Below are 27,096 nucleotides of genomic sequence, written 5' to 3'. Positions count from 1 at the left end.
ACTGATTCACTAATCACACTCGGGGATGTCTTTCGTCAGCTCCCAAAAATGCCATTTCTAGCACAAAGGATTCAGAAAATTGAGCAGAGAGAAGTAGATAGATGGGAAACTGAAGCACGTCAACATCACATCATCACATCGTTACTGGATACCTGATTTGGCTGGAAATATTTGAGCGTGTGTTGACATCAGAATAAAGAGGAATTACTGTACAGGACTTTTTAATCACATAAACAATCTGCATCATCTGCTTCTTTTATCAGCAGCTGATAATATTGTCCTTTTGCCAGAACTCCCACTGGGAGAGTGTGAGGTTGACAAGGAGGTATTTGTTCCGCGTTGAGCTTGCGGGGCTGAGAATAGAGACTCCAAACGAGAGAGCAAGAGCTCTGTGATTAAGAAAACAGATTCGCTAATTACGCTTTCAAACGTGGTAATTTGCAGGGGATAAAGTATCTATCAGAAGTAGTCAGGAGCGCAGCACTTTGAAAGGAAACACGGGCCGACCCTTTGACCCCACCCCCTCTACCCTCTTCCTGTAGGCAGGCATGTTGGTTCCAGATGTGGCGGGCCAACATCTGCACTCCCCCTCGTCCTTCTCATCCCGTCCTCCCGAAGCTCTACCGCCAGGTCCTGCTCTCACAGGCCTTACACCCGTCTGTCTGCTAGATCCCTATCTGGCCTTACAATCGGCCCTGTGATCCCACCAACGTGAGGCACGTGAAAACAAACTCCGGAGACCTGAGCAGATCTCCCAGCTGCTATCCGACCTGATCGCAGCCTCAAGAATGTATTTGCATTATACGCAGCTAAAGCTGCATGCACACAGATATCTGTTATTATATATGTGGCCAAAAGGCAACTGATAGGAGCACGCGCACTTCTCCAAAGCCTGAGAGTATCTTGACTCTCATCACAGAGGATGGCTCTGTATTCAAGACCTCCGAGTACGATTACTAAAATGGACTTGAGTCCTATTGATTTTATTCTAATAGTTACTAACCCTCCAAATCCTTTTTTTTTTTTTTTTTTACATCCAAGAAATGTAGAGTTACATAAAAGTTACACCTCTATGGTCATTTGTCCCTGTTGCAGAGACGTGACTGGTGAGATGATAAAGGCCTTGCATGAGATCAGGACACAAAAGATGCAGAAAGGAGCCCAGCGAACAGCGCGTACCCTTCCTCCGAGGGGTCCGGGGATGTCTGGCTCTGGCCTGTGTTACCAATGAAATTTCTGATTTCATTAAAATAAGAGTCTTCTTTGTCATCCAATATGGCGCTGCTGCTGTCCAGTTCAGACTGCGGGGATGACATTGCAGTGCCTGCAGAAAGAGACAATAATGTTGTGTTTTAAAGGGCTTCACAAAATAAACACTGCAAATAAATGCATGTTCCATCACGATCCGCTGGACCGATTGGATCCTCAAAAACATTTCCAGCTCAAGAGTGCGGCCTCGTTGCAAAATCTATTAAAATGTTGCTTATTTGTATAAAATATCAGGCTCCTATTGGCTTGTATTTTTTGTTTTCATTTTTTTGTGAAGTTACTTGTCCTTAGATTTATCTTGTTTTCTTTAGGATTTACGCTGCCATCTTGATTCAGGGGACACATGATATATGTCTCACTGGGACTTTCATGGATAATTACAGGAAAAATAGAAAATGCTCTGCGTATTAAGTTTGCAAATGGACTATTCCATTTTGACGAGTGAATGTCGTGTGTGTTTAGGAGCAAGCCTCCTCTGTCAGCTGCTGGCCAGGTGTCAATGCTCTTTCCGCCAGTTCAGAGTCAGAGTGATGCAACCAATGAGGTCTGTAAGCTGCTGATGGAAGCAGCTCTTTCCATAAAAAAAGAAGAAGTTTTTTGGTTTTTTTTTTTGCTTTTGGTGAAGTAAATGTCAGATTTATATCATTTCATCTCAAACTTTTAGAACTGTTTCCAATCATGAGTGAATTATATTTTTCCTTAACCATCCAAATAATTCATTAATATGATGTATCACCATCTCTCAGACCAGCAAATCTTGTTTCACTGATAAAAGACGATCAGTCGCATTCCTCTGACGCCGCGTCCTGCCTCTCACCTGACAGGTTGCCATTCTCATGCTTCTTGAGGTGACGGTCTAGGTTGGTCTGCTGCCCAAAGCAACGGTCACACAAGTGGCACTTGAAGGGCTTCTCCTTGTTGTGGATGTTGCGAATGTGACGCTGCAGGTTGGAGGAGATGCTGAAGGAGCGGTCGCAGTATTTACACCTGCCGGAAAGGCAAATTAATAAATGACAAAACCAGCACATCAAAACAGCACAATTGTAATGCATAATGACTCAGGAACTCCTGGTTTGTTCTGTGGGAAACATAAGGGGATACATAATGAAGGACAAAGACACACACACACCCACACACAAACACAGTCCCAGCAGTCCCACAGACCCAGACATGATGGAGGAGCTTGTTTGAGGTGAAACAGCGCTGCCTCTTATCTCCAGCCAGCGCAATAAAATTGCATTCTTCTCTCACAAAATAAGCACGCAACAGATTTGGTTCTATCCCTGCAAAATTAGAGGCTCTTGCCAAGTTTCTTCATGCAAAATTATACGAGAAGATTACATCTTTTCTTCTGGTGGAATTAGCTTGCTGGATTGGCTGTCCCTCAGGAACCCCCCTGGTTATCTCCACAAAAAATTACAATAAACAGCCATGATCTTTAATGGCATGCCAGCGTGTGGAGTGCAGGCTATCAGGCTGGGGCAGTAGAGGCCTGCGTCTGTCTTTCTCTCTCCCCTGTGGTCAACAGGCCTCCTACAAGCTTTGGGCCAACATTCCACTACCTTAGTAACTACAAAGCTGTGTGCTGGCCAGGGCACACTCATTATCCAAATGTAGTAAATGTTCAAGATTGATTTTTATACTTGTGCTGAAATGCTGCTGCATTGTTACTTTTACTTCAGCAGCATCTGGAAATGTTGAACAGAGGTTGAACTCAAAGACTTTGACAATGTTTACCGAGGTTTCCTAAACATGAGACTTGGGCATCACGTGCCCCCCCCCCCCTCCCAATGCCATATAGATTTAAATTCCTAAAAATTAATCTAATATTTTGATATAATGTTTCAAGTTGGCAAATAATTGCACAAGTGGCTTTGAGTTTGGCCTCATATGTGACCACAGCTGCCGGGCCTGGACATCCGCCCACACCCCTCATCACCCTAATTTTTCACCAAACTTCCTCCCGTCTCCTGCCCTTTTACCAGTCCAGCTACACACACTCCCCCGCCTCTGTCAACCAGGCAACATTTTTCAACGAGTGAATTATTGAAGGGTTTTACAGTGGCATAAGAAAACACACACACAAACACACACACACACACACACACACACACACACACACACACACACACACACACACACATATATATATATATATATATATAGTTTCTATAGATTATAATTTCCTGCCGAACAAATGAGCTGCATCTCTTGTGCGCCGTGTGAGAGTGACATCACTGTTTTGACTGAGATTTTATGTTCAACAGTATTCCATGAATTATGAATTACTAGTCAAAAAGATGCCAGTATAGTCCTAGAGAGAGGAGGATAGATGAAGGGATGCTGGCTGAACACACACACACACACACACGCACGCACGCACCGATGCATGTCTTACCTATATGGTTGCTCTCCTGTATGAGTCCTGAGGTGGCGAGTCAGGTTGGCAGAACGTGGGAATATTTTACCGCAATATCTATAAAAGGAATAATACTGTTTTAATCAAATATCGTGGTTTTTGTTGTTGTTTTTTTTGCTTTTTACATTTTTCTCTCAGTCAAAAGTGAAGCAAGACTGGAAAAGGGATGAAAAAGGTGTCTTAGTTGCAAAAAAGTTCTCAAACTGCAAAGGTTTCAAGCAACGGTAGCTGTGACTTAAATAATTTCAGAGATGTAAAAACCTGTCGTACCTACAGATCCAAAGACCCAGTTGTAAAATAAAAAGGACAAATAAAAATGCCAGAATTTAAAGCATTTGCCAAGTGATTTGTGACCAACGTGAAAAGATCCGAAAGAGAAAATTACAGTAATGTACGCCAAACCAACAGCTGTCGTTACCTGCAAGTGTAGCGCTCCTTGCCCTTGCGCAGCAGCGTCTCTGGAAGCGCTGAGGGAGGGGCCCTGAAGTCAAACATGGAGGGAACGGAACGCAGCAAGTCACCAGACTCTGGCTTCAGGGAGCCAAATGTCTCAAGCTTCTCCGCCATGTTCTCGATGGCCGACATCTGAGGAGACAAAAACAGGAGAGGCAGGCCAGTTAATGATGCTCAGAGGAAAACTGCAGTAGTCCTCCTTCAGCAGTGTTACACTGATGAATATATTTATGGATTAGAATGGATGATTCAGATGTTGGAACAATTATGCTGCAGGACTGAGCTTCAATCCTGGGTTAAAATTTGCAAAAAGAAAAATAATGTTCATGGAAAAAAATATCCCACTTAACATTTTTCCATTATTATTGACTTTTCTTACACAACACACAGTTACCAAAACTGCTCTAATTTAGCCTCAGGTGCTTCTGGCAGATGATGTAATTGATATTTCTTCTCATCTGGTTTGATTGACGAGCCTTGTTTACAGGCATCACACACAGTAAAATGATGTGAAATAGGTACTTGGCGAATTCTTATTTTTTATCATCAATGATTCATGAATCACAAGGTCACGTCTCTGGTGTATGACATTTGATACTTATTCATAACTTTGTAGTAAACTGAACCCGGCGTGAATTCATACATGGTCGAGATCAGAGCTGGCGGGAAACTTTTTTATGATCATTTCATCCAACTTTCATAAACAGACATCACATGTATGTACACACACACACACACATACACACACACATATGCGCGCGCTGAGAGAATTAAGGCGTGCAGCCAATCTGCTAATGAAGCTGAACATTTACTTTCATCAAATACGCCACGAAGAGATATGTGTACTTGTCAGTCGGTCTGTACTGCACGCGTGTATGTGTGTGTGTATGTGTATGTGTGTGTGTGTGTGTGTGCGTGTATGAGTGATGTGCTGCATGGCTGCTCCATAGTTGATTAATTGCCACCAATGTGTGTGAAAGAGAAAATATATTCAAGCGCGTGAGGGAGAGGAATGTATTTGTAATGCATGTGAGAGAGTATAGCGTGCAGACGTAGTGAGCCTATATGTACGCTGTATACTTGAGCATGATTGTACATACTAAGTGTGTATCTGTGTGTTGTCACATACATGTCCGTGTGTGTGTGTGTGTGTGTGTGTGTGTGTGTGCGTGTGTGTGCGTGTGTGTGTGTGTGTGTGGAGTGATTCATGTCCACTGCTGGGCTGTAAACCATTCTGTGCACAATGCGGGCAGACAGCACATTCGTCAATATGAAAGATGTTGACATTACTGATCAAGGGCCAGACACGGGTAATAATGATATCGCTGTGCTGAGAGGGGGCGGGATGGGGGAGGAGCAGGCCTGGAGGGGAGTGAAGGGGGATGTGGAGGGGGGAGGAGGTCCCAGCAGAGCGCAGGGCCTGTCAGCCCATCTCTCTCTCTCTCTCTCTCACACACACACACGAATAGTTTTTCTTCTCTTATTTTAAAGGGGCCACACAAATTTGCATTATTTTGCGTGCATTGAATTTTCAGCCTGTTTCTTATTCTTATTTCAATAAGGCAACAAATCAGTGGTGATTCGGGTCCTCCACTAGAGCCCTGCTCCAACTCTGACATTCCATCTCCTGTTTTCACCCCCTGTCACTCTCAGGCTTCACACCAGCATGGAGGAGAGGAAAGTGGGGAAGAGAATACCCTTGATGAAGGAATATCAACAGATGAGAGGGCTAAAGTGTGAGGAGATAGAAAGAAAGACAGAAAAAAGAAAGAAAGTAAGAGTGAGAGAAGAGGAGAGCCCAGTGAGGGAAGAGCTGATGGATGGTGGTGGAGCCTGGCGTTAGGAGCGGCTGATTAGGAGTGACGGCCGAGTGTAAAGTTCCTGACGCAGCCGTTGACATTCCCACTGAGGGAGGATGTGGAGTGTCAGATCCGTTTGATTATGAATATGCCAGTGCTGCGTGCAATGAATCAAAGGCAAGAGAGAGAGAGGGAGAAAACAGAGCGAGGAAGAAGTGAAGAGGGAGATTAAATGCTTTCATATTTCTGTTTGAATTTGCTCAGCGTATATCATCGGGCTCCTTTCAGGTTGGGGAGTGAAGGCTCAGTTTGTCTCCCTTGCTCAATGAGAGCAAATAACTCTTGGGAACATTAGCGGCTCTAAAGCTGTCAGCAGTATCGAGCAGGTCTGATCGGACACTTCTTAGAACTGAAACTACCGGCTCTATAAACTGGAGAATTCTGATTCCGCCTCAACTCACTCACACCACCGGATTCTATTGTGAGTTTAATCTCACACCTTTGTCTGCAGCTCCGTAGGGGGACTTGTTCTGTGTCAGGCTGGACATGAGGAACGTGTACTTGACCACACTTACATGGACTGCTTTGATATTATCCTGTATAAACGGCAACTTCTGATTATTTTAAGCCACATATGATCTTAATTGGAGTAAGAATTCGGATCTCAGTCGCGTTATTGTGTTGTACGAATGCCGCATGGTTGAAGGTGCACTAAATGTGCTCATGAGGCAGCGAGACATCTTGCATGCTCTAGATTCCAGCTTGTGTTGCAAACCTGAGTTAACAAAAGAAAATGTTACCGCTATTTTGGAGGGAAAATCGCATCTGCAGTAATCACTCCGCATTGTACCATGAAAACAGGAATCAATATGAATTCAATAATCAGCATTTTGTCTCCCTCTTCCCTTCTTCCTTGCTCTGTTCTCTCCTTCTGTCCTTTTGCAGAACATGTAAATGTAGGCATTGCCAAGTTCAACCATATCTTTATATGTAAGATAAGGGGAGAATACTTTTTCAAAGCTAATTAAGGAAAATTTGGAATTTCTGATGCCAGTATTGATTTCATTGCTCATTTTCTTGAGGAAGACTTTGATGTGGATGAGAGGATAATTTTCACTTTCAGTATTTTTGTTGTTTCCTTAAGTGTTCCAAATGGCTATCAAAAGTAGACTAATCTGAATAAAACTGTCTTTTTTTTTTCTTCTTTTTTTTTTTGGTCTCGTTTAGCAACCGATGATTTACGTAGGCACTCCAGAGGATAAGATAGTAAAAAACATCAATCTGTCACAGATTACACTTTAGCCAGTTTTATGGCTGGTGAACTGGGTTCATTAGGCCACTGTGCGAAACTGCCTGGAGTGTGAAATGCTTAAGGACAAACAGTTCCATCTTTTGCTCTGGAGTGATTTTTGTAAGCATTTATCCTCCTTTGTATAGTAAAGCCTCTACTCACACACACACCCACCTCCTGAAACCCCCTTGTCATTCTCCCCTGGGCAGTGTGTACGCGTTTGTGAACTTGCTTGTTGCTGTAGCGCCGCTGTGGGACCAGTAGTTGATTGGCTATCTTCAGATGTCAGTGATGCTGTGAGGGCCTTAATTAGCGAGATGCATTCTCAATTGTTGATCTTTATCAGGAACCAGATGTTTGGAGGGAAGAACTACCCCCCCCGCCCCCCCCGTCAGTGTCCCAAAGAGACTGTTACCCTTGCGTTGATGTAAAGCAGTCCCCTTAAACTCCTTCCACCCCACCTTCCTCTCATCCCCAACTACCCATTTGCGATGGCTGCGCTTCATTCTCCAAATAAGCAAACATAATTCAGAGCTGTTGGATGGACAGGGTGTAGCTTGGCTGGAAATCCCCGCCTGAAACCTTTTTATCTTAATCAGAGCGGAGATATGTCTAGATGTGAACATGTAAGCAAATACAAAATCTGACATAACAAACAGAAAGTGATTCTCTGGGCAGGGGAGGACGCAAGTTCATCCAGCGTGTGACCGGCTAAAGCCATGTCAATGCTGGACGACATCACTTATGTATGACATAAGATGCATTTTGTAAATTTAAATATAAGCTAGCGCCTCTTATTTTGCACTGTAAAAACAATAGAGGATAGCATTTTACCAGAGAGTTTAGGTGTCCACCCATAAAACAAGCAAATGCTAATTATTTTGCATAATCCAGAGGGCGAAACTTGCAATTTTCCTGTCCAAACAAACTGAACCAGATCTTAAACACATTATAGAACATGTGCAAAGAATTCTGGGAAGTGCAGGCAGAGCAGGTCTGATAGCAAAACAACCGATCACAGTATAGCAAGCGCGCCAATGTCTAACAATAGCAGGCTGACTTTTTACAAATTTTTAAAATGTTACAACTGAAATACCTCACAATGACACACTATCACCAGGAGAAGAGCAACAACATTCGGATGGAACTCTACTCATTTGAGTTAGTGACTCATTGTCTCCTCTTAAGGTTATTCAGTGGCATTATGAGACAGGATGGACTGGTGCTAGGCATGCTCTCAAAGTTACAAATGGCACCTTTAGGCAGCCCATGCATTAGGGTGGGTGGAAGAGGAACTTACCCAAGTTCTCTGATCTGGCAAACGAAACTGAGGGGCGGAACAGAGGGACAAGAGAAAGAAGTCAGAACCAGGAAGTGGTGGGTGAATTATCAGCTTGAGACTGGACACATCTGGGTAAAAGATGATGAGTCTTTGTGTGATTAACCTTGATGAGTGATGAGCTGCCTGTCTGCAGAGTTGAGGTGCTGGAATTATAGAGGGCTCTAATAGTTCCCAACACTTTATGTTCAATAAAGTCATTATAGCAGGCCACAGATACAATTCCATGTAATCTGAGCCAGTAAAGCTTAGCAGTAAAATGTCCTGCCAGGAAATAAAAAGCTGAATCACAAAACGTAAAAAAAAAAACGCTCCAGTCCCCTCAGCTTTGCAACCTTAATTTTGATATATGGCTCAGGAGTGAGTCAGGTGACTGAAAACAAACCCCCTCAAAAATATACAGGCAGGCCCCTTTCCTGGTCTCGCACAGACCCACCCTGATCTGGAGTTTCTGGGAATGATTTGTGTGTCCAGACATCATAAAGTCATAAAGATGGCCTAAGCACTCTGTTAGTGTTTCTACTGATAGGACACCTCATTAAGGCATGTGGGACGGCCATGTGGCTGCTGCAGGCTGGGCTCAAGCAACAGTCTGGACAGGGGACATAAATCAGACAAATGAAACAGCCTGTAAAAACCAGACCTAAAACGGCCTGAAAAGAAGAAAAAAAAAAGTCATATGCCTGAGAAAGCGGTGTTTTCACTTTCCGATGGACCGTTCTCACCCACTGGGGAAAGCTGAACAAATGAACGTCAACACAACACGTCATAGACACACACCCGTGCACGCATCCAGCATCTCACACTGGAAATGCTGTCAGAGAATGCCCAGGGGCAGAAATCATTGCTTTAAGAGCATATCATTTTTTATATCGTAATCTAAGACACATTATGGGAAGACGTGTCACAGTGTGCCCTTTGGTTCTGCCACATCTGTTTCAGATACCAAAGAACTTGCAGTAGCTTGGATCAGGGCTGGAGCCCCATCATAATCCTCATTAAAGTGGTTTGGTCAGTCTGGGGCAGCCACTCCAAATTAAAGCTCCTTATAGAAATGATGTAATATTTGAGTTTAAGGGCTTGCGATCACGCTGCTGTCACATCTGTAGATTTAGGAAAAAGTGATCCTCCATCAGTGAGGTGACCAGCAAATGCAACTACTTTAATTAAAATGTAAAGAAAGGCATTAAGTTACAAAGGTTTAAGAGTAAATTAACATAATCCTGGATAAAACTGTGAATAGCGTGTGATATATTGCATTTAAACTCCCAAAAATTGTCCCCTCTGATGACCGAAACAGTTAGAACCTACCTGCGGATGGAAGAGGAAGCCCGGGGCTGGTCGCATGTATTTGTCTTTCAGAGTCTCAAACGGATCGCTCATTCTCCTCTTCTCAACCCTGCTAATAGTAGATTTCTATCAGCTCATGCACAGCACCAAATATTCAGACAGTTCATTCAGTTTTACAAAAATGCACAATACTGTATGGTCAAAAATGTATAACTGGCAATGTAACTTCATGGTACATTTTTAGAATATACTTTGAGTTCTTTCACTTTTTTAGACGCATGTGTTTTTTGTTTTTTTTGTATGTGACATTTCATAATGAAAACTGTAGTGTGAAGTTGCCATGGATAAAATTTACTACTGGGAATAACAATACCTGTAAATGGGGTCCATGAAGAAAGGAGTAGGCCTGGCATGCTGTAAGGAGGTGTCAGCCTTCGGAATTTCCATGACGGCCTTCTCGTCTTCGTAGCCCAGGTTCTTCTTTGTCTCCTCCTCTTTTTCACTGCGCCCGCGGCCCCTGGTCCCCAGGCTCAGGTCTAGCGGCTGATCCTGTCCTGTGGATTGGGATGCCTCTGGTTTGGAAGGGGTAAAAGGGGCAGACTTTTCCTCCTTTCGCTTGGTAGTCAGGTCAAATGGGGACTCGGATGAAGATTTGCCCTGAGCCTTTTTGCAGTCATCTGCTGGCGACTGTGGCTCGGCCTTAAGGCCTTGAGGTCTGAGGTCTCTGTCTGGGAAAGGATAAACTGGAGGAGAGAATGCTGGGAAGAAAGGCAAGGGGAACATGGAGGGATAGGGCAGAGACCCAACCTTCTTCTCCTGAAGGCCAGCTAGGCCTGTAGAGCCAAAATACTTCTCAGCAATGGAGGCAATGGCCTTAATAGAGTCATTCACAGCCCCTGTTACAGCTGTGTGCTCGTCTATTGAAGAAGGGATGAGGGACGGCCCTGGAAAGTTCTTGGCAGCACTGCTGCCCGTCAGGCTTGGACTTTGGGGGCTTCCATCACTAGCCTTCCTCTTGGGGCCTTTGCCATTTTCCCGAGCAGTCCCCCTCTCCCTCTCACTGTCCATGTCGCTTTCAAGCTCAGAGCCCGATGTGCTCTCGAGGTCACTTCCACTAGGTGTGCTGACATCATCCAGGTCACTGCTTTCGGACTGGTCGCTCTGCTTGTTCCGCTGCTTTGTGGAGGACGAGGAGCTCTGGGTAAGAAATTCAGAGCCTGGTATCTGATTTCCAGGTGAACCACCATCTTTACGGAGAGCCTTAAGGAGCTCTCGGGACTCCTGAGCCCCAGGGCTAGGTGGTAACAGTGGACTCTTACTCAGCTCTGCACCCAGCCCAACTACGGGAGCATGGGCTGGTTGTCTGACAGGAGAGGTGGTGGCAGCAATGAGTGGTGGGCGGTGGTAGAGTCCAGAGGGGAAAAGCCCAGGGAAACTGAAGGGGAATGCTGGAGCAGCAGGGAAGGTAAGCCCTCCGTGATGACGACTGGCCCCGAAGTAATCAGCCAGTCCAGCACTGCTGTGGCCCATCGCCAGAGCCGATTTGTCCAAGCCAGGGGCGCCAGGGAGTGGCATACCCTGGGCAAACAACCCCCCTGCTGTGAAATGGTTCTTCCCCTCGCAGAAACGCCGGTGCTTGTTCAGGGAAGAGGTGGTGCTGAACATCTGCCCACAGTCCTTGCACTTGATCTGTGTGCGGCAATCAGCATGCATGCGTTTGTGGCGGCACAGGTTAGAGAACTGGGTGTAAGACTTGTGGCACACCTCGCCTGCAAGGGCACAGAGACAGAGACAGAAGGCATGAGTATGTAACGCACACACAATAGTATCATACAATATAACATCTCTTCTAAACACAGAGAGGAAATGCAGTATGACTGATACGCTCATGTTCCCATCAATAGTCTGACAATGGTTTTCCAGCAAAGTAAGTGGGTGAGGTGTGTCCAGATCCTGGCATTGTAAGGGGGACTACTCAGTTGACAGTGTGAGTCAGTTGCTGCCACTCATCACCTGCACATCAAACCAAATTCTCAGGCATCTCAAGCCTCATTGTCCTCCCAGGGACGCTCCCAGGGAGTCCATAAACAATCCAGCACACCGACACATACATAGACATGCAGGCACATTCAGAAAATATTCACATAACACAGACAAACTGAATCACACAGAAAGACACACAAAAAGCACACACGCATTCTCAGCCGCGTGAAGTACAATGGCTCTATTTTAAGTTTGTGAAGGAAGCGGAGTTGAATGAATCCTATCCTGCAGTCCGGTTCCCAGGGACAGGTCTCACGTCCTCTACTGCCCCTCTTCCCTCTACCCCCACTGGACCTCTCCCATCACCCCATCAACCCCCTCACCTTGTCCCCATAGCTGGGTCCCTGTCATCCTGTGCTCAGTGACCTTCCCACAGTCAACTCAAGTCTGTCCGTCTGTCTGTCACTCCGTCTGACCCTGAGAGATGTGCAGTCACAACACCCAGCGCAGCGACAAAACCATGCCGTCTGACATTATCTTTTGTCATTATTAGTCTGTCAACATTATCTCGTGCTGACAGATGATTTGTTTAAATTCACAAAGGGGGATTGTGGCTGAGTAGGTACTGTTATTGTTTTCCCATGCCCCCTTTTCTTTCTGTTAGAATAAAAGTCTAGAATGCAGTTTACGGGAGCAGGAAGATGTCCCTTTTTGTTGTTTCATTCCCACGCAATTAATACTCTGCTGATCAGCTACCCTACGGCAGCAAATCAGGATGATTGATTTTGCTTGTGTTGTTATTAGATCTTCGAAATGAGGATAAGGAAGTGGTTATGCTCACACTGTAATTACACTTCTGCGTACTTGGATGCCTTCAAACCACAAGGTGCATAAGAGGCAATATACAGAGATGGAGAGGAAGAGCAGTAAAAATATTGTGGAAACAGTTTTAAATGAACACCAGAGAGGAACGCCAAATGGGAAAGTTCACGCCAAGAGTGAATGTAACCTCATAAAAAGGTCAATGTTGATGAATAGCGCAAGAAAGTTAAATTAAAATGAAGTGTATTTGTTGCTTGGCTTGTGGACACAAACAGGGCAGAACAGTAGTCAAAAACTTGTTCCAGACATCTGGGAGAAAATGTGGTGTGCTTGATTACTTTGACATTTCACGCGATGTTTTCTCTTTTATGTGCCTGGGAATACAGAAAAGGAAGTGGGGATCTTATAATCCTTCGAGTAACGGTAATCAAATTGAGTTTAGAAACCAAATCTGAGGGAGTGCACATTTGAGTTAAAAAATTAAATACATTTTTTATATGTATCAGTAGATGCATTTATGGATTAAGAAGCACAAATACTATAGAACCTACATTTGATTAAACACTTTAAATCTGCCCACTGAGTGTGTGTGTGTGTGTGCGTGTGTGTGTGTCTGAACAATCACTCTTTTTGTGTGATTTTACAGCCACGTGGCCACTGCGAAATACAAGAAAAAGCCTTGCACCATAAATCATGCAGTTGTGACATTTACAGACTAACAACACGCACACACAACACATTGAGTGTGTGATCTGATTCACAATACATTTGTATTTGACGGCTCTAAAGATACTGAAACAATATACTGTAAACACATTCCTGCGGGGAGCGGTGGCTGTGTAGTCACTCCGTGGGTGTTGGAATTAATGGCCTGAGTGCTTCACTTTCCTAAAGAGGCTCTCTGACAAATACACACACATCTGTGACATACAGACACATTGTGTGTATTAACATACAAACAAAATCATGTGTGCAAACAGTTGTCCGAAACACATAAATGCTCTTCAAGAGAACTCCCCAGCAAATAAACATTTTGGACACACACGTGGTCTCTCCCTGGTATCGTCTGAGGCTGCTCAGTCTTTTTTATGCAACCATTAGTTGTTTTTAAACCTGCATGTTTTCTGCTGATTATAGCAAATGGACTCGTATTCAGAGGGAGGACAGCAAGGAGGGCTGTACATGTGGTTGCTATTTGTGAGGAATGGTGTATGAGGCGGATGGAGAGAGGAAAGAGAGGGTAGTCAGGGGTCTGCGGAGGAGATGCAGTCACTCCGGCCTATGTGCTGTGTGTGTGCGTGTTCGTGTGTGCTTATTTGAGAAGAAGTATCTGATGTGTGGACAACTTTCCGTGAGCTTGCATGAGAATGTGTGTGTGTGCATAAGTGTTTGTGTTGTAGGGGTCAGGGAAAGAGAGGCGGGGTGAAAGGTGAAGGTCATAATGCTTTAGGGGAAGGAGATGGGACCTGTGGTGTGAGGTGGTGAAAGTGTGAAAGATCAAAATGTGTTTAGGTCTTGCTGGAGTTAAATTAACTGACGAGTGTGTGTGAGAGAGACTGCTGGCTGTAACATCAACAGTAGTTTAGGCTGGGTCACTGTGAGAGGGTCAAATTACATGCTTGTTTAATTGCTACGATCATCAGTGTGTAAGAGTGCTAATGCAGGTTTAAATGATTCTACTCTTAACACAGACACTTCATAATCCCACGTATCATTCAAGTAGAGCATTAAATGACTGACTCTTGAGGAGGAGCTGAGGAAAGATACAAAATATGTCTTTGCAGAAACATTGTTTTTGTATTAGAGGCAAGTCACAAGCATATTAATATTGTTATTATTATAACGTACTGAGGAGACTTACATAGGTAGGGTCTTAGTGACTTACACATGAAGGGCTTGACACTGCTGTGGATGTGCTTATGCTGCTTGAGGCCCGAAGACGTAGCAAACGTCTTGCCACAGTCGGAGCAAGCGTGGGCCCGTGCCCCGACGTGCTGCGAGCGAATGTGCCTCTGCAGGTTACTGGGGTCTGTGAACACCTGCTGGGGGAAGGAACCGCACATACACACGCACAGGAGTTACTATCAGCTTCTATAAACATGAAAGTAATAAATGCCAACAATAAAATGGCACAGATTGCACAATGGCACCCAGAAACTAGGGCTCTGCCATAAAATATGAGGTAATCATCAATATCGTGTGGTCATAGGTATTTTTACACTGTTCAAACATTATTTGCACTTTTACAGAACAGAAAATAATTTTTTTGCAGGTCATTTGTTTGTTGTTGGGGTTGGATTATGAGAAGCATCCATGTTTGCATTTTCATTGCTTTCTGTCCTTCTGTCGTCCACCGAACGCATTAGTGCTAAGAGGTTCCCTCCAAAAGTCATCACTTTACCTTTGAGCAGTTTTCACATTCGTAGTGCTTGCCACTGTCATGCGACATCTGATGTCGGATCAGGTTTGATTTCCAGTTGAAGGCCTTAGGACACTGGTCACACTTATATTCTCTCTCCTCAGAGTGGGACAGCGTGTGAGCCTCCAGACTGCAGCAGAGAATGAGGATTTGTCAGTTAATGCTGTCTTCTCTCTCTCTTTACACAAAAATCAGTCAGGAATCTGACTAAACCACTTGACGTCCCCTCCCTAGATAAATCTTGTGAAAGAGTGAGTGAGCTACTCATTTACCTTTGGATATCTGGGAAGACCTGGTCACACTCTTTACACTCATGAAGACCATGAGACATGTGGAGAGGCCGCAGGTCTTGAGGTTCCTGGGCCTTTATGTCACTGTCGACTCCTAAACACGAGAAAAAAATGCAAGGTGAGGAAATTGACAGAGCGACAAGTATTTGTGATATTTCAAGAGCTGAAATAAATGCTCTGTATTTATCTACTATTTGTGCCTAATTTAATTGTGGAAACATGGTCTTATCATAAAACTGGGCAAGAATTTCCCAAAGCAGTCGCATCAAAAGACCTGAATGATTTGGGTTCATTATCTTTCAACACCACCTGTTGTGGGAAGAAACTGTCACACCAGCTATTGATTTTTATTAAATAGAGGATTGAGACATTTTCTGTTGAGCCACACAAAAGCAAAACACGGTCACACTCAGTAAAATATATCACAGCACTCTTTCAGAGTACTTTCAACAGCCCAGATTATAAAATGTGTATACTTCTCAACGTAGAATGACCCAAAGCTGCATCGAAACAGACGCAGCTTCCCTCTGAATCATATTTGCATGCAAAAGCAAGTTGGAACAATGTGCAGTCTTGATGTTTCTGATTTCATTCAGGGAAAACACAAGTGTGTGCTGCAGGTCGCGGTCCTGGTGCAAGTGGCTCGTTGCTCTTTTTGTTATATTTGTGGTATTAAACTTGACATAATTGCTAAAGAAATTCTTCATTGAATTAACCTCTGCACCGATCATATGGTGCCACTTCAACTGTAGCTGCACTTAAAGTGCTTTACACAGTTGTCACATTCATTTATGTTTACACACACGCACGCACACACACCCTCATACGGATGTGATGCTGGAATGCTTCCTTAGCAAGGAGTAATCAGGGTTTAAGAGTCTTGCTCAAGGACACTCGGACATAATGGATCAACTCCAGTCAGACTGAGATTCTATTTTCAGAGTGTTTGTCCCCAGCGGGAAACAAAGTATCATGACATCATTATTGCCAAATTCTCTAACTTCAGCTACACATCCTACTTGTCACTCCTCACTACCCTCTGTTTACAATGGCATGAGAATATTTACAAAAATAAAAGTCAGACCTGGGTTAAGGAAGGAGGAGGGGGGCATCCCGCACGGCTGCTTCTGGTGGTCCAGCAGCTGGTTACGGGTTTCAAAGTGCTGGTCACAGTCCTCACAGCGGTACTGTCTCTCCTCTGCATTGGTGGGAGGGGAGAATGTTAGTAATGATGTGGTGATGTGGTGTGTGTGTGTGTGCGTGCGTGCGTGTGTTGTGGAGGTGCGGACCGTGAATGTCAGGAGCCATGGTGTCACATGAATACTCTTCAGCCTTCATGAAAAGTAGCAGCTCCTCACCGGGGAAAATATCTCTGGTGACTTTGTAGAAGATCTGCAACACACAAAGTGATTAAGATTTAAATTGTGTATTTTTTATCACGTTTAAATTACAACACCCCCCCCCCCCCCAAAGCAAACAAACAAACACAAAAAAACAGTACAGTGGAGTTTGTGTGTATAGGTAAAGATGTTACGTTGTCGTTGTATTTTTCTAACTGGAGCTCCAAATACATGAGACCAGCAGAGGTCACTTGGGATGGAGACTACATACACACACACACACACACACACACACACACACACACACACACACACACACACACACACACACACACACGATGTGGGTGCGCGCATACACACGTACACACATACAATTACAGAGGCAGGCAAAAAGTTGCAGAAATGAGCAGGTTTCAACGAATGTTTGGTGATATATTGGTGAAAACAACTATTTGTCAGTTGGTTTTGTTAAATGCAGATTCTGAAGGTGGGCTCCTGTGTATACACGTATTTGGTGTTTGTGGGGGTGGGGGGCATTTTAAATTGCCTGCAGAGAGACCCTGGGACCGTGATGCTTCCCATGCATGCACAATAGCCTTTCTCTGTGAAACAATCAGACATGGCGTTATTTTTGGCATTCTTTGGAGGTTCAACATTGTACCTTCCTCTGCCACGTCGACGTGAGCAACATATTGGGAATTAAAGGGCTTCTGGGAAGAATCAGATCACAGGGTCTCGGCTCATTGAGGGAATTCCTGGGTATTGGGACACGAGAGACAATCAAGCTCTCCGGGGAGTTATAAATATCTCATTAAGAATCAAGAACAAGAGGTATTCTGTCTGTGTAGTTAAACTTGTTATTGCGTGTCATTGTTCTTACATGCTGGTAAATGACATAACACTAAATACGGCACTCTGGGTCCCCTGCGGCTCTCTGAAATGCTGCAGAGGCCGCGAGCTGTTGCTGTGCATTGAGAACCGAAGAGTTATGCAGTAAGTGATGCAGTTTTGTGGTAGAATTAAAGTAGGATTTCAAATCATTTAAGAAAATCCAAGCAACCCAGAAAGTCAGTGACAGGCGCTACAAGTCTGACTCTGATTATGAGGCCAAACCAGACTCATTATAGTTATCCAGACCAGGACAGACACTTTATACATCAACCACAGAAATCTGCTTGTTTTTCCTCTTTGGGGCCTTTTATCATCAATATTGCTGCCTTTATTTAAACCAGGAAGCTCAACCGTTTTGCACACTGACGCGACCCAGTGCCCTTCAGCACCTCAGAGATCAAGCAGCAGAGGTTCCTCTGTTGTTTACTAGGAAAGAATAAAGGCATCTGAACTGTCAGGGTCCCAGAGGCAGTAGTCCCTCACACCCCCCTCTCACCTCTGTCCACACTGTAAACCCTTGTGTTACCTTGATGACCCTTCGTGGAAGACCCCCCCCCACACACACACACACACACACACACACACAAACACACTTTCCTGTTGCCGTCACCTCTGTAAGGGCACAAAAATATTGTGATTTAGAAACAAGCAGACTGCTGCTCCAAGACACAAGTGAGTTCGCAGGGATTCCGCTCAGAGAGGCTGATACCCGCGAATGAGGGAGGCTACGAGGGAGCCAAACATTAAAATGAACCCAGGAAAAAAAAGAAACAAACAACAACAACAACAAAAAACCTTCTGTAATTGAAGAGTACTTCATGCCCAAGTATCTGTGAGTGTCTCATGCTTTTGGAATCGCCCAAATGTTCTGTAGTGCTACACAGGAATGTATGTTTTTTTGGGGTGGCAGTAAAAGCACCAACGCACATGTGGGCACTTGTGGGGAATTCCCCAAAGAGCTCCACCCCCTCTCCAATGGCCCCCGCAGATAAACAAACAAACAAACAAGCAACAGTTTAACGCCAGAATAGAGGAAATACACTGTTTGATCTGGGGGTCATCCTCAGCAAGTCACGCACGCGCACACACACACACACACACACACACACACACACAGCAGTCTAACAGTGGCTTAAATTAACAGGTTATTCCAGAGATAAGGTAGCTGGAGAGTTAGACTTCACACCCTCCAAGCCAGCTACCTCAGTGTCAAGGCCGTTCCTGAGCTGCAAGCAAAAACAGAAAAAAAATGTAAAGGTGTTAATCCTTATTGGCATTTAAAAATTGAAACGACGTCTAGTCTGTTCTACACAGGCTGGACCAGTAGTCTAGTTTTAATGGTCCGAGTCTTCTCCCTTCATATATACATTTGACTCGTTATCTCTGTTGTTCAGCCTGCCAAAGGTTACAACCACAAGGGGATCAGAGGCTATAATCGGACTACTCTGTTACCTTGGTACCATTAGTCATTAGAAGAGTAAACACGTCACATTTTCCCTGTTCACACCCTGTTGGCTGACTCCTCGCTCACACAGCGCTCACTCGACAGGTATGTCATTCACCGACGTGCTCTGAATGCAGCTCTCAGTGTAAAAACCGTAATTCCGAATTCACTTTAACATGGAAAAACTATGAAAAAGAAGGATGCACCGGACCAAAGGTTTACAACGCGGTGCTTAAAAGAGTCAAGCAATAAAAAAACAAAATGAACTAAATACACTCGTCGAGTTTCGAAACGTGTCACACAGCAAACACACGCCCCCATCCGACTCACAGGATTCTTCAGTTAGGTGATGTGAAAGTAGGAGCAGGTACGGGAGAGGAGGAGAGGTTGACAGCGCACACGCAACGCCGTGACTTAAATTTGAGTGACGTATTGGACGAGAAACGCACTTGTTTCTGGTGTGAAAACACACATTTCACATTAAAAGTCAAATTTGTTTTACAAGACGCAAATAGTAGATTTGTCATGATTGAGGCTGCTGTTCATTTGTGTGAGTTACTGCTTCTGGTCATTTTTGTAACCGTGACAACGGATGTTTTTCCGTCCCTAAACAGGTGTTTAATGTTTCGTTGTTGCCGATCAGTGCGGGTCATTCAAGTCATTATTACTATTCAGTCATATCAATGTCAGCTAAAGGAATTAAGAGCAATCATCAACATTAAGGAGGGCTTCTTCTAGCAGGGTCCTGCAGCATGTACACAATTTGGCAGGCAACATCTCTTGGTTTCTAAATGAGCGCATTTCGTGACTTAGATAGCAATAAAAAGCATGTGCTTACGTGCAGCTGGCACCAGCAGACCGGATGAACCGCTGCTCTTCTGGTTCAGCTGTGGGACTCGAGGGGCAGAAAATTTCTGATACTTCAGAAACAACTCATTAACGCCGTCAGTAGGAAAAATCACCAATACAGCAGTTATTAATTATCTTTATACGTAAATGTTTATAATGATGCTCATGAGAGAAAATGATTCACTAAGTCTCAGCAAGAATGACACTGTTAAGGAGGAGAGATCAAGTCTTAAGTTGCTGTTATCTCATAATGTGTTAAATATGAATCCCTAAAATTAAATAAAATTACACTTTGATTGCAATCTTTTCAGATGGGGATTTTTTTATGCATTTTTCTCAGTTACAATCACATCTTAATTTCATCTCCAGTGCCTGTGTGTTGAATGAGCGTCATTACTATGCCCCTAAAACCCCCACCCTCCAAAGACACTCACACTCTCTCTCTCTCTCTCTCTCGCTCTCTCTCTCTCTCACACACACACACACACACACACACACACACACACACACACACACACACACACTTGATTCTGAGTGAGAATCAATAGAGTGGATGAGATTAACATTCATATCCCTCTTGCACTGTCTTATGAAAAGCTCTTTAGGGGCTCGTTGGATGATGTTAATTACACTTATAATCCATTTTCCTTTCAATTGAGTCAGTAGAGTGAAGAGAGAGCAGCGGAGGGGTTTTAGCCACTAATTGCCCTAATTATCTTAACGACAAAACATGCTGGTCATGGACGGATCTATGTGAGTGGCCCGCCGGCTGCCTTGTTTAGTGCATCAGCAAACAAATTAGGACATTAACAGAGCATGAATATGACGGGATGACTGGTCAAACGCTCACACAGGCAGCGTTTCGCAGGATAAAGGATTCAGCAGTTATTAATTAGCATCTGTAAGCCTTTAAGTGTTTTCTCTGAGAGCTGTCGTGCATTTACATGTTTGTAAATTCAAATGAAATACAGCCATAAATTTGTGATAATTCACACCTCCAGGGAGACATTTTTCTTTGGTGAAGGAGTGAATTTCAACAGTATGTTGGATAGAGTTCAGGATTGTGAGTGACTTCCAAACACCTGCCAGCTCCTTCCTCCTCAGTCTTTCCTGTTGCCCGCTACTCTGACATGTCGAACACATAAACAATTAAAAGCAAAAGGACACAAACCGACTCTGTAAAATTCAAGCAAACACTAACAGTGATAGATGCTATTATAGATTTAGGTGTGGTGATTATAATCCAACAAAACTGCGTTTAAATTAGTCTACATTTAAATTGTTAAGTGGACACTGAGAAAAAATCATAAAGATGTGAGGAATTTTAAGAAGATGGAGGCCAGTTTATTTGTAGAGCACCTTTTAACAAAGCTGTAACCGTGGAGAAGGCCCGTCTCTCCTAACGCTGCGTGTCATTACACCTCGGGATCACTTGTAATAGCAAATCAACTGGACGTGTTAATATTACAAATTCGGTCACAGGAGTCTGTTTGCTTAAGTTCTCCCCAGATTCATCCACAACGTCCATCGGCCATGCCAATAAAAGTTGAGAGAGAGAGAGGGGAAAAGAAGTGGGATCCCAGACAGCTTCTCCAGCAAGACAAAACAGGCTTTTTTCTCTTTCTACTTACTCATTCATTCCTCTCTCACTCACTCACCCTCCTGAGATTGCTCATAAAGTTTTATGATAAACAGAACTGGGTCAGAAATAAGAGGATGGAGGCCAGTTTTACTCACACACTAGCAGGGCTGAATTGGTGTTTGAAAGGGACCATGACCAAATAACGACCAGCGCACCTGGAAATGGCTTTGGTTGTATGACATTGTCTTCATATAAATCACAAAGCAAATCATCTCTGTTGAAGGGACGGTGTTGGAAGATGTTTAAGTTCAGTTCTAAGGGGAGATTTAGCAGCATGAGTAATATGTAAGCACCGGGGAGCCCACTCAGGCTCTTCTGTGCAAATCTAGTGATGGTGTGTGTGTGTGTGTGTGTGTGTGTGTGTGTGTGTGTGTGTGTGTGTGTGTGTGTGTGTGTGTGTGTGTGTGTGTGTGGCGAGTGTGTAATATGTGGTTTCAGGCTGGGTTTAGACTCAGCACTTCTCTGTGGCAGTAAAAGCCTGCTGGAATCAGGTACTGTGTGTTTTAACATTTGCAGCCTCCGAATGAGGAGCGCGGGGAGTCGTCTGAACCGCAGTGAACAATTCGCAGTCTCGCAGAGTGTGCACCCACGCTCACGTGCGCGCACGTAGAAAAACGGGCAGTTACAGGTGCGTGGACACACTCTGGAGACACAATGAAACACTTTGCACACTCACAAGTCAATGCACATAAAGGTCTGTGCACACACTGGGACAAAAAAGCCCTCATAAGCACACGCAGACATACACATTACTAAAAACTGACAGCAGCTTTACAAGACCACCCCATTTAGTCCATTCATTTTGAACATACAGACAGGCTTTGTGACACGCTACAGTGTGTTTTCAAAAACACCAATGTTGGCCGGAAGGCTTAAAGACGGCACATTGTGCTGTGTTGTGACAGTGTGTAATACTTAACAATCACCTCATCATAGCCATGTCCGTGACCTGTCGGAGCCTTACACAGCCACCAGAGCAGAACCACGGTGTTGACAGCAAGTCACACCTCGCAGAGAGGGCAGCTCAGGAAGGATCGCTCTGCTTGTTTGTCTCTATGTCTCTTCTTTGAAAGAGAGAGGGCAAGTGGTTTGGGAAAGCTTCTGTCTTTCAAATTCTCTTAAGAAAAAAAAGAGCAAAGACTATCCACTCTCTCAAACTCTTGCTGCTTTAATAAGAACGCAGACGTGAGAGGGAGAGTTGTTCACCAAAAGTTATTTCAGAGTGGGTTAGAGCGAAGACGGTCTCATCTAATTACCCATGGACGGAGCACAGAAGCTTTCCTCTTAGCACATTTCAACAGGTGACACTCTTCACTTTAACACGATGACAAACATAAAAGCTAAATGATGTTTTTTTATTCGGGTCAAGCTCTGGAATGCTCCACACACGTGTCAAATAAAGTTTAGTCTCATCCTCTTGGCCCACTGCTGTGTAGGAGGAGTGCCTCGCCATGGGATTAGTGAGGTGAACAGACCCCCATGTGTGCAGCGCTCTCTATACAGCCAGGTGAGCTGCAAAAGATCGTGACATTCCTGGCATATCTAAGAGTTTATATCGCAAGCGTGACTGGGAAGTGTGTGGAACGATCATCTCGGCGGGCCGCCTCTGATCCTGCCCTGTGGTCCTTGCACGGCAGAAGCCAGCGCACAATTACAGAATGAAAACATGCAGATAGCATGGAGTGTCTGCAGTGCAGTGTGTGTGTGTGTGTGTGTGTGTGTGTGTGGGGGGGGCCTGAAGGCAGGGTGGGCCAGCCACACATGGGACTATCTGACTAAGATCACAATAGCACCTTTAACACAACAGCAGCAGACAGGACAGCCATGAGGGAGGCCTGCTGACATCACAGTCGGCTGGTGAAAACTGAACAGAGTTTTAAAGATTCAATTCAAAGTGGATTCATGCCGCTGAAAGAGACACATCATCGTTTGGCAGATCAAAATCACGCCATCCTCACGTGTGTTTTTCTGGCCTCTTGATTTCCTGAGATCATTTTCCACTTGTGTTTTGCGGAGGTGGTTTTACGGGGAGGCTGCGAGTGTCTCCACGTACCTGATCATCTATCTGGCACGCTGTCAGGTTGTGCTGCTTGGCCGCAGGGGCAAACTGGATGTGCTTCAGCCAACTCCCGATATCTGGCTTGCTGGCATCCACGCAGAATTTTACATGGCCTGACCCATCCAAGATCTGAGAGACAGAGGGAGAGAAAGAGAGATCAGACTTTGATCAGTATCAGTCCAGGTTACTGTGTCCAAACACTGACTAACCACATACCTCCCACAGAGAAATAACACTCAAATGTTTGAACATGGTCTGTGGTGCAACACACACACACACACACACTTGGGGAAGAATAGAAATCAACTATATTATTAGCAGATTCAAAATATGTGGTTGCATTTGATAACACAAGTTGTTTGTTACTCGTTATTATTCTCTGTAACAAATCAGTAAAATACTAGAAAATAATAATAATGATAATAACAATAATACATCTGATGAAATAAAATAAAAATAAGGATTATATCTGCCATATTTTCATCAATTATACAAATATTGTTTTATTTAGAGATAATAAAAGTCAACACTGCAGTGTCCACATGTATAAATAATAATTATTTAATTCTCCCTCTTCTGCACGTAATAATAATAATAATAATAATAAAGGAAAAAATAAAAAAGCACTAAATATGTAATACAACAAAACGATTTTCATCTTTAATCAATTTTGTGTTTATTTTACTGACATAAACCTTCAAGTAAAAATTCTGAAATATGCTCCTAAAATAATCTGGATTAAATGATTTAAAATGACGTTTGAATAATTTCCTGATAATGTAGGATTCACAAATAAATGAACACAGCCGTAAATAGTTTTTTTTTTTTTTTAAATATACAGAAAATGCAAATTCATCACCTTCGACCATAAAAAAACAACGAGCCTATAAAGCTACTAGCAATTAAAATGAACGAAAAAGAGGAAACTGCTCCTCTGCAGCATCAGCCCACTCCAGCATTCGAGGAACGGACCAGAAAAAGGGGTTTATTCATTAAAAAAAAATCAAACGATGAAAACACCTTAGCACAAATCCCCTCAAAGAATGGCGCCGTTATTTAAAATACAATTTTTAAAAGCTCCTGTTTCTTATACTTCAGTTGTCAGTGCAACGCAAATCTTTTGCAGGAAACCGTAAATGATGAGAATTATAAATCGTTTGTTGGGGTGTAAAACAGAATCTGTGTCCGGGTCACAAATCTGCTTTTGTATAAGCTGCCACTGAATAAATATTTAGGTTGCCTTTTGTCCTGACGAACACTGAATCTCCTCATTTATCCGGCAAGAAAAAAGAAAAAGAAAAAGGAAAGGAAAAAAAAAAAAACCTGCTCGAGGTCTTTTATGAATTTAACTTGATTTCCAACGAAACGAAGGACGACTTTTACTTTGCGCTGCTGTGAGGAAGGTAATCAAATAAACGTTTTATCCACAAAGTCGGTCTCCTCTTACCGTGAAACTCGTTAACGCAGCAGTTTAAAGCTCAGGGGATAAGAACCGCGGTGGAAACGGAGAAAAGTGGCGAAACTCCGCTTTAACAAAAAAAACACACAAAAAAAAAACACAAACAAAAACAAAACAAAACAAAGACAAAAGTCGCCGTTTGACCGAGGCAGCAGAGCTACCGAGTCCCTCGGCTACCGCTCGCTCGCCACTTCCTCACCGTCTCTCCGAGCCGCGGGACGAGTTGACTCCTCGCCGGTGCGCGTACACGTCCCTGTCCTCAGACTCCGCGGAGAGCGGCGGTAAATCCTCCCCCTGTGTCGTCTCCGGTGAATATCCTCTCTCTGAATCCCCTCCGGTGCATCAACTCGCTCCCAACTTTCCCGTCTGCGCGCCTCGCCCGGCTCGTCCGCTCCTCTCTTGTCACCCCTCCTGTCCTGACGCACCCAGGTGTCCTCTCGTAACCATTCAACTTTTCATTTTTCTCCCCCCCCCCTCCCCCCCCCTCCACTGCCTGTCGGGATGTGTCGCCTGCCTGATCTCTGAGAGATTCAGGGGAGTTGGTTTCAAGCGTCGTCGCCTCCGTCTAGTTTGCGCATCCCGGATTGTTTGCGTGATGTTCTCTCTTTCATGCCTTGTGTCTGATGGACGGATCCCCGCGCGCCCAGTCACGGGGGCAACTGTCTTTGCTTCTGTCCCCGGTCGGAAGCGACTCCTCTCCCGCAGTAAATTCTAAAGTGGCAGAGGGGCACCGGGGGTTGCGGGAGGTTGCGCGGGGTCAGAGAGAGGTCGAGATGGGGCTTGGAAAGGGATGAACTCCTCTCTCCCCCCCCCCCCTCTCTCTCACACACACACGCGCGCACACTGCACACGTTAATGAACCTACGTCGTAATCAAAGCTGTATTGTTATTCACGTGTTCACAAACTTTTTCCAAACAAACCGCGCAGGTTCGCGGAGCATTTTATGAGACGATTAACCTCCTGATCCCTCCTAAAACCGCCCCCCCCCCATTTTTTGCTCCTTTTCTAATATCAGTAAGGGGGGGGGGGTCCTTATGTTGTGATGAAAGGAGTCAGTCTTATTTTATAATTATATTTGAGTCATTGAAAAGCTAAATGCTCCACGTGGGGACCTCGAGAACTCCCCCGGTTCTTCCACCCGCATTTTGGGAACCAATGAAATCACCTGTTTTTGTCTGACACACATGAATGGTATATAATTTTGAGGTAGGTATACCCCCCCATACACACACACACACACACACACACACACACAACATAAACCAATTTTGTATTTGAATCCGTTCTTGAGATTAAAAGCTCGCACCGATTCTGAACTCTGCGCACTAAAAGGCGCAAAAAAACCAAAACACAGGAAATGTTCTTCCTGTTATTTGCCCCCCCCCCACGTGCTGTGTTCAGTTTCCGAGTTTAAAATCTTAGAGTTATAGTGAGAATAAACTTGCAGCATAAAGAAACACCGCGGTTGTCAGTGAGGCGAGTTTATTAGGCAGCTCATAAAGCCGGGAGGACAGGGCTCCGGCTGATGAGAGCAGATGATGATGGATCATACCGCCTCACTCTGTGACATTGACCTTCCATCCTAGATAATGCCCATTGTTTTGCTAAATTGCGGAGCAAATGTGCAGGAAGGACAGGAAAAATCATGTGTAAATAAGGCAGGACCCCGCCACCGATTCCCATCGTCCTGCGCTCCTTGAGAACCGAGGAGAGACCCCGGTCCGCCCGGTCATTGATTTCCTGCCTCTCCTCGACTTGTCCATTGTTGGAACCCTTTTTAATTTAGCCATAAATTGGGAAAGCTCAAGTCGAATGAGCTGTTCTATTTTCTTCCTGTCAGGATGAGTGATTTGTTTTATGATGCATTGTGTATTAAATACAAGTAATCTGGGAAAGTGATTGCTTCACGGCCCTCCTCGGGTCTGCTCGAGGATCCTGACTGAGAGACAGATCTCCACTCTCTTTCTTTTGTCAAAAAAAAAAAAAGTCTGGACAAATGAGGATGTACATGCGGGCTTTGTGGTATCACCTGGAGTA

The 27,096-nt window shown here is 44.3% G+C and overlaps 1 protein-coding gene across 6 annotated transcripts in view; it reads right to left on the bottom strand.

Annotated features, from left to right (window-relative positions):
• mecom (MDS1 and EVI1 complex locus) overlaps nucleotides 1-27,096 on the bottom strand; it is a 133,701-nt gene that overhangs the window by 3,111 nt on the left and 103,494 nt on the right. Inside the window, exons 1-14 of one of the 6 annotated variants that reach the window (XM_086215621.1) lie at nucleotides 25,047-25,454; nucleotides 23,594-23,728; nucleotides 16,664-16,766; nucleotides 16,459-16,572; nucleotides 15,357-15,468; nucleotides 15,067-15,214; nucleotides 14,527-14,707; nucleotides 10,234-11,629; nucleotides 9,882-9,972; nucleotides 8,532-8,558; nucleotides 4,107-4,273; nucleotides 3,668-3,745; nucleotides 2,087-2,256; nucleotides 1,180-1,324 (exon numbers count right to left, since the gene is read on the bottom strand). In XM_086215621.1, coding sequence (XP_086071747.1) covers nucleotides 1,180-1,324; nucleotides 2,087-2,256; nucleotides 3,668-3,745; nucleotides 4,107-4,273; nucleotides 8,532-8,558; nucleotides 9,882-9,972; nucleotides 10,234-11,629; nucleotides 14,527-14,707; nucleotides 15,067-15,214; nucleotides 15,357-15,468; nucleotides 16,459-16,572; nucleotides 16,664-16,712 — 2,678 coding nt within the window. In that variant the 5' untranslated portion in view covers nucleotides 16,713-16,766; nucleotides 23,594-23,728; nucleotides 25,047-25,454. Of the gene's footprint in view, nucleotides 1-1,179; nucleotides 1,325-2,086; nucleotides 2,257-3,667; nucleotides 3,746-4,106; nucleotides 4,274-8,531; nucleotides 8,559-9,881; nucleotides 9,973-10,233; nucleotides 11,630-14,526; nucleotides 14,708-15,066; nucleotides 15,215-15,356; nucleotides 15,469-16,458; nucleotides 16,573-16,663; nucleotides 16,767-23,593; nucleotides 23,729-25,046; nucleotides 25,455-27,096 lie in introns of those variants that run through there. The other 5 variants (XM_086215620.1, XM_086215616.1, XM_086215617.1 and 2 more) reach the window with 5 other exon arrangements.

Source organism: Aulostomus chinensis, chromosome 10 (genome assembly GCF_037954235.1).
Source record: "Aulostomus chinensis isolate RoL2024-O1b breed Wild chromosome 10, RoL_Achi_v1.0, whole genome shotgun sequence".
In the NCBI taxonomy this organism is placed as follows: Eukaryota; Metazoa; Chordata; class Actinopteri; order Syngnathiformes; family Aulostomidae; genus Aulostomus; species Aulostomus chinensis.
Note: the sequence above shows the minus strand (reverse complement) of the source record. Positions and strands in the feature narration are given on the sequence as shown.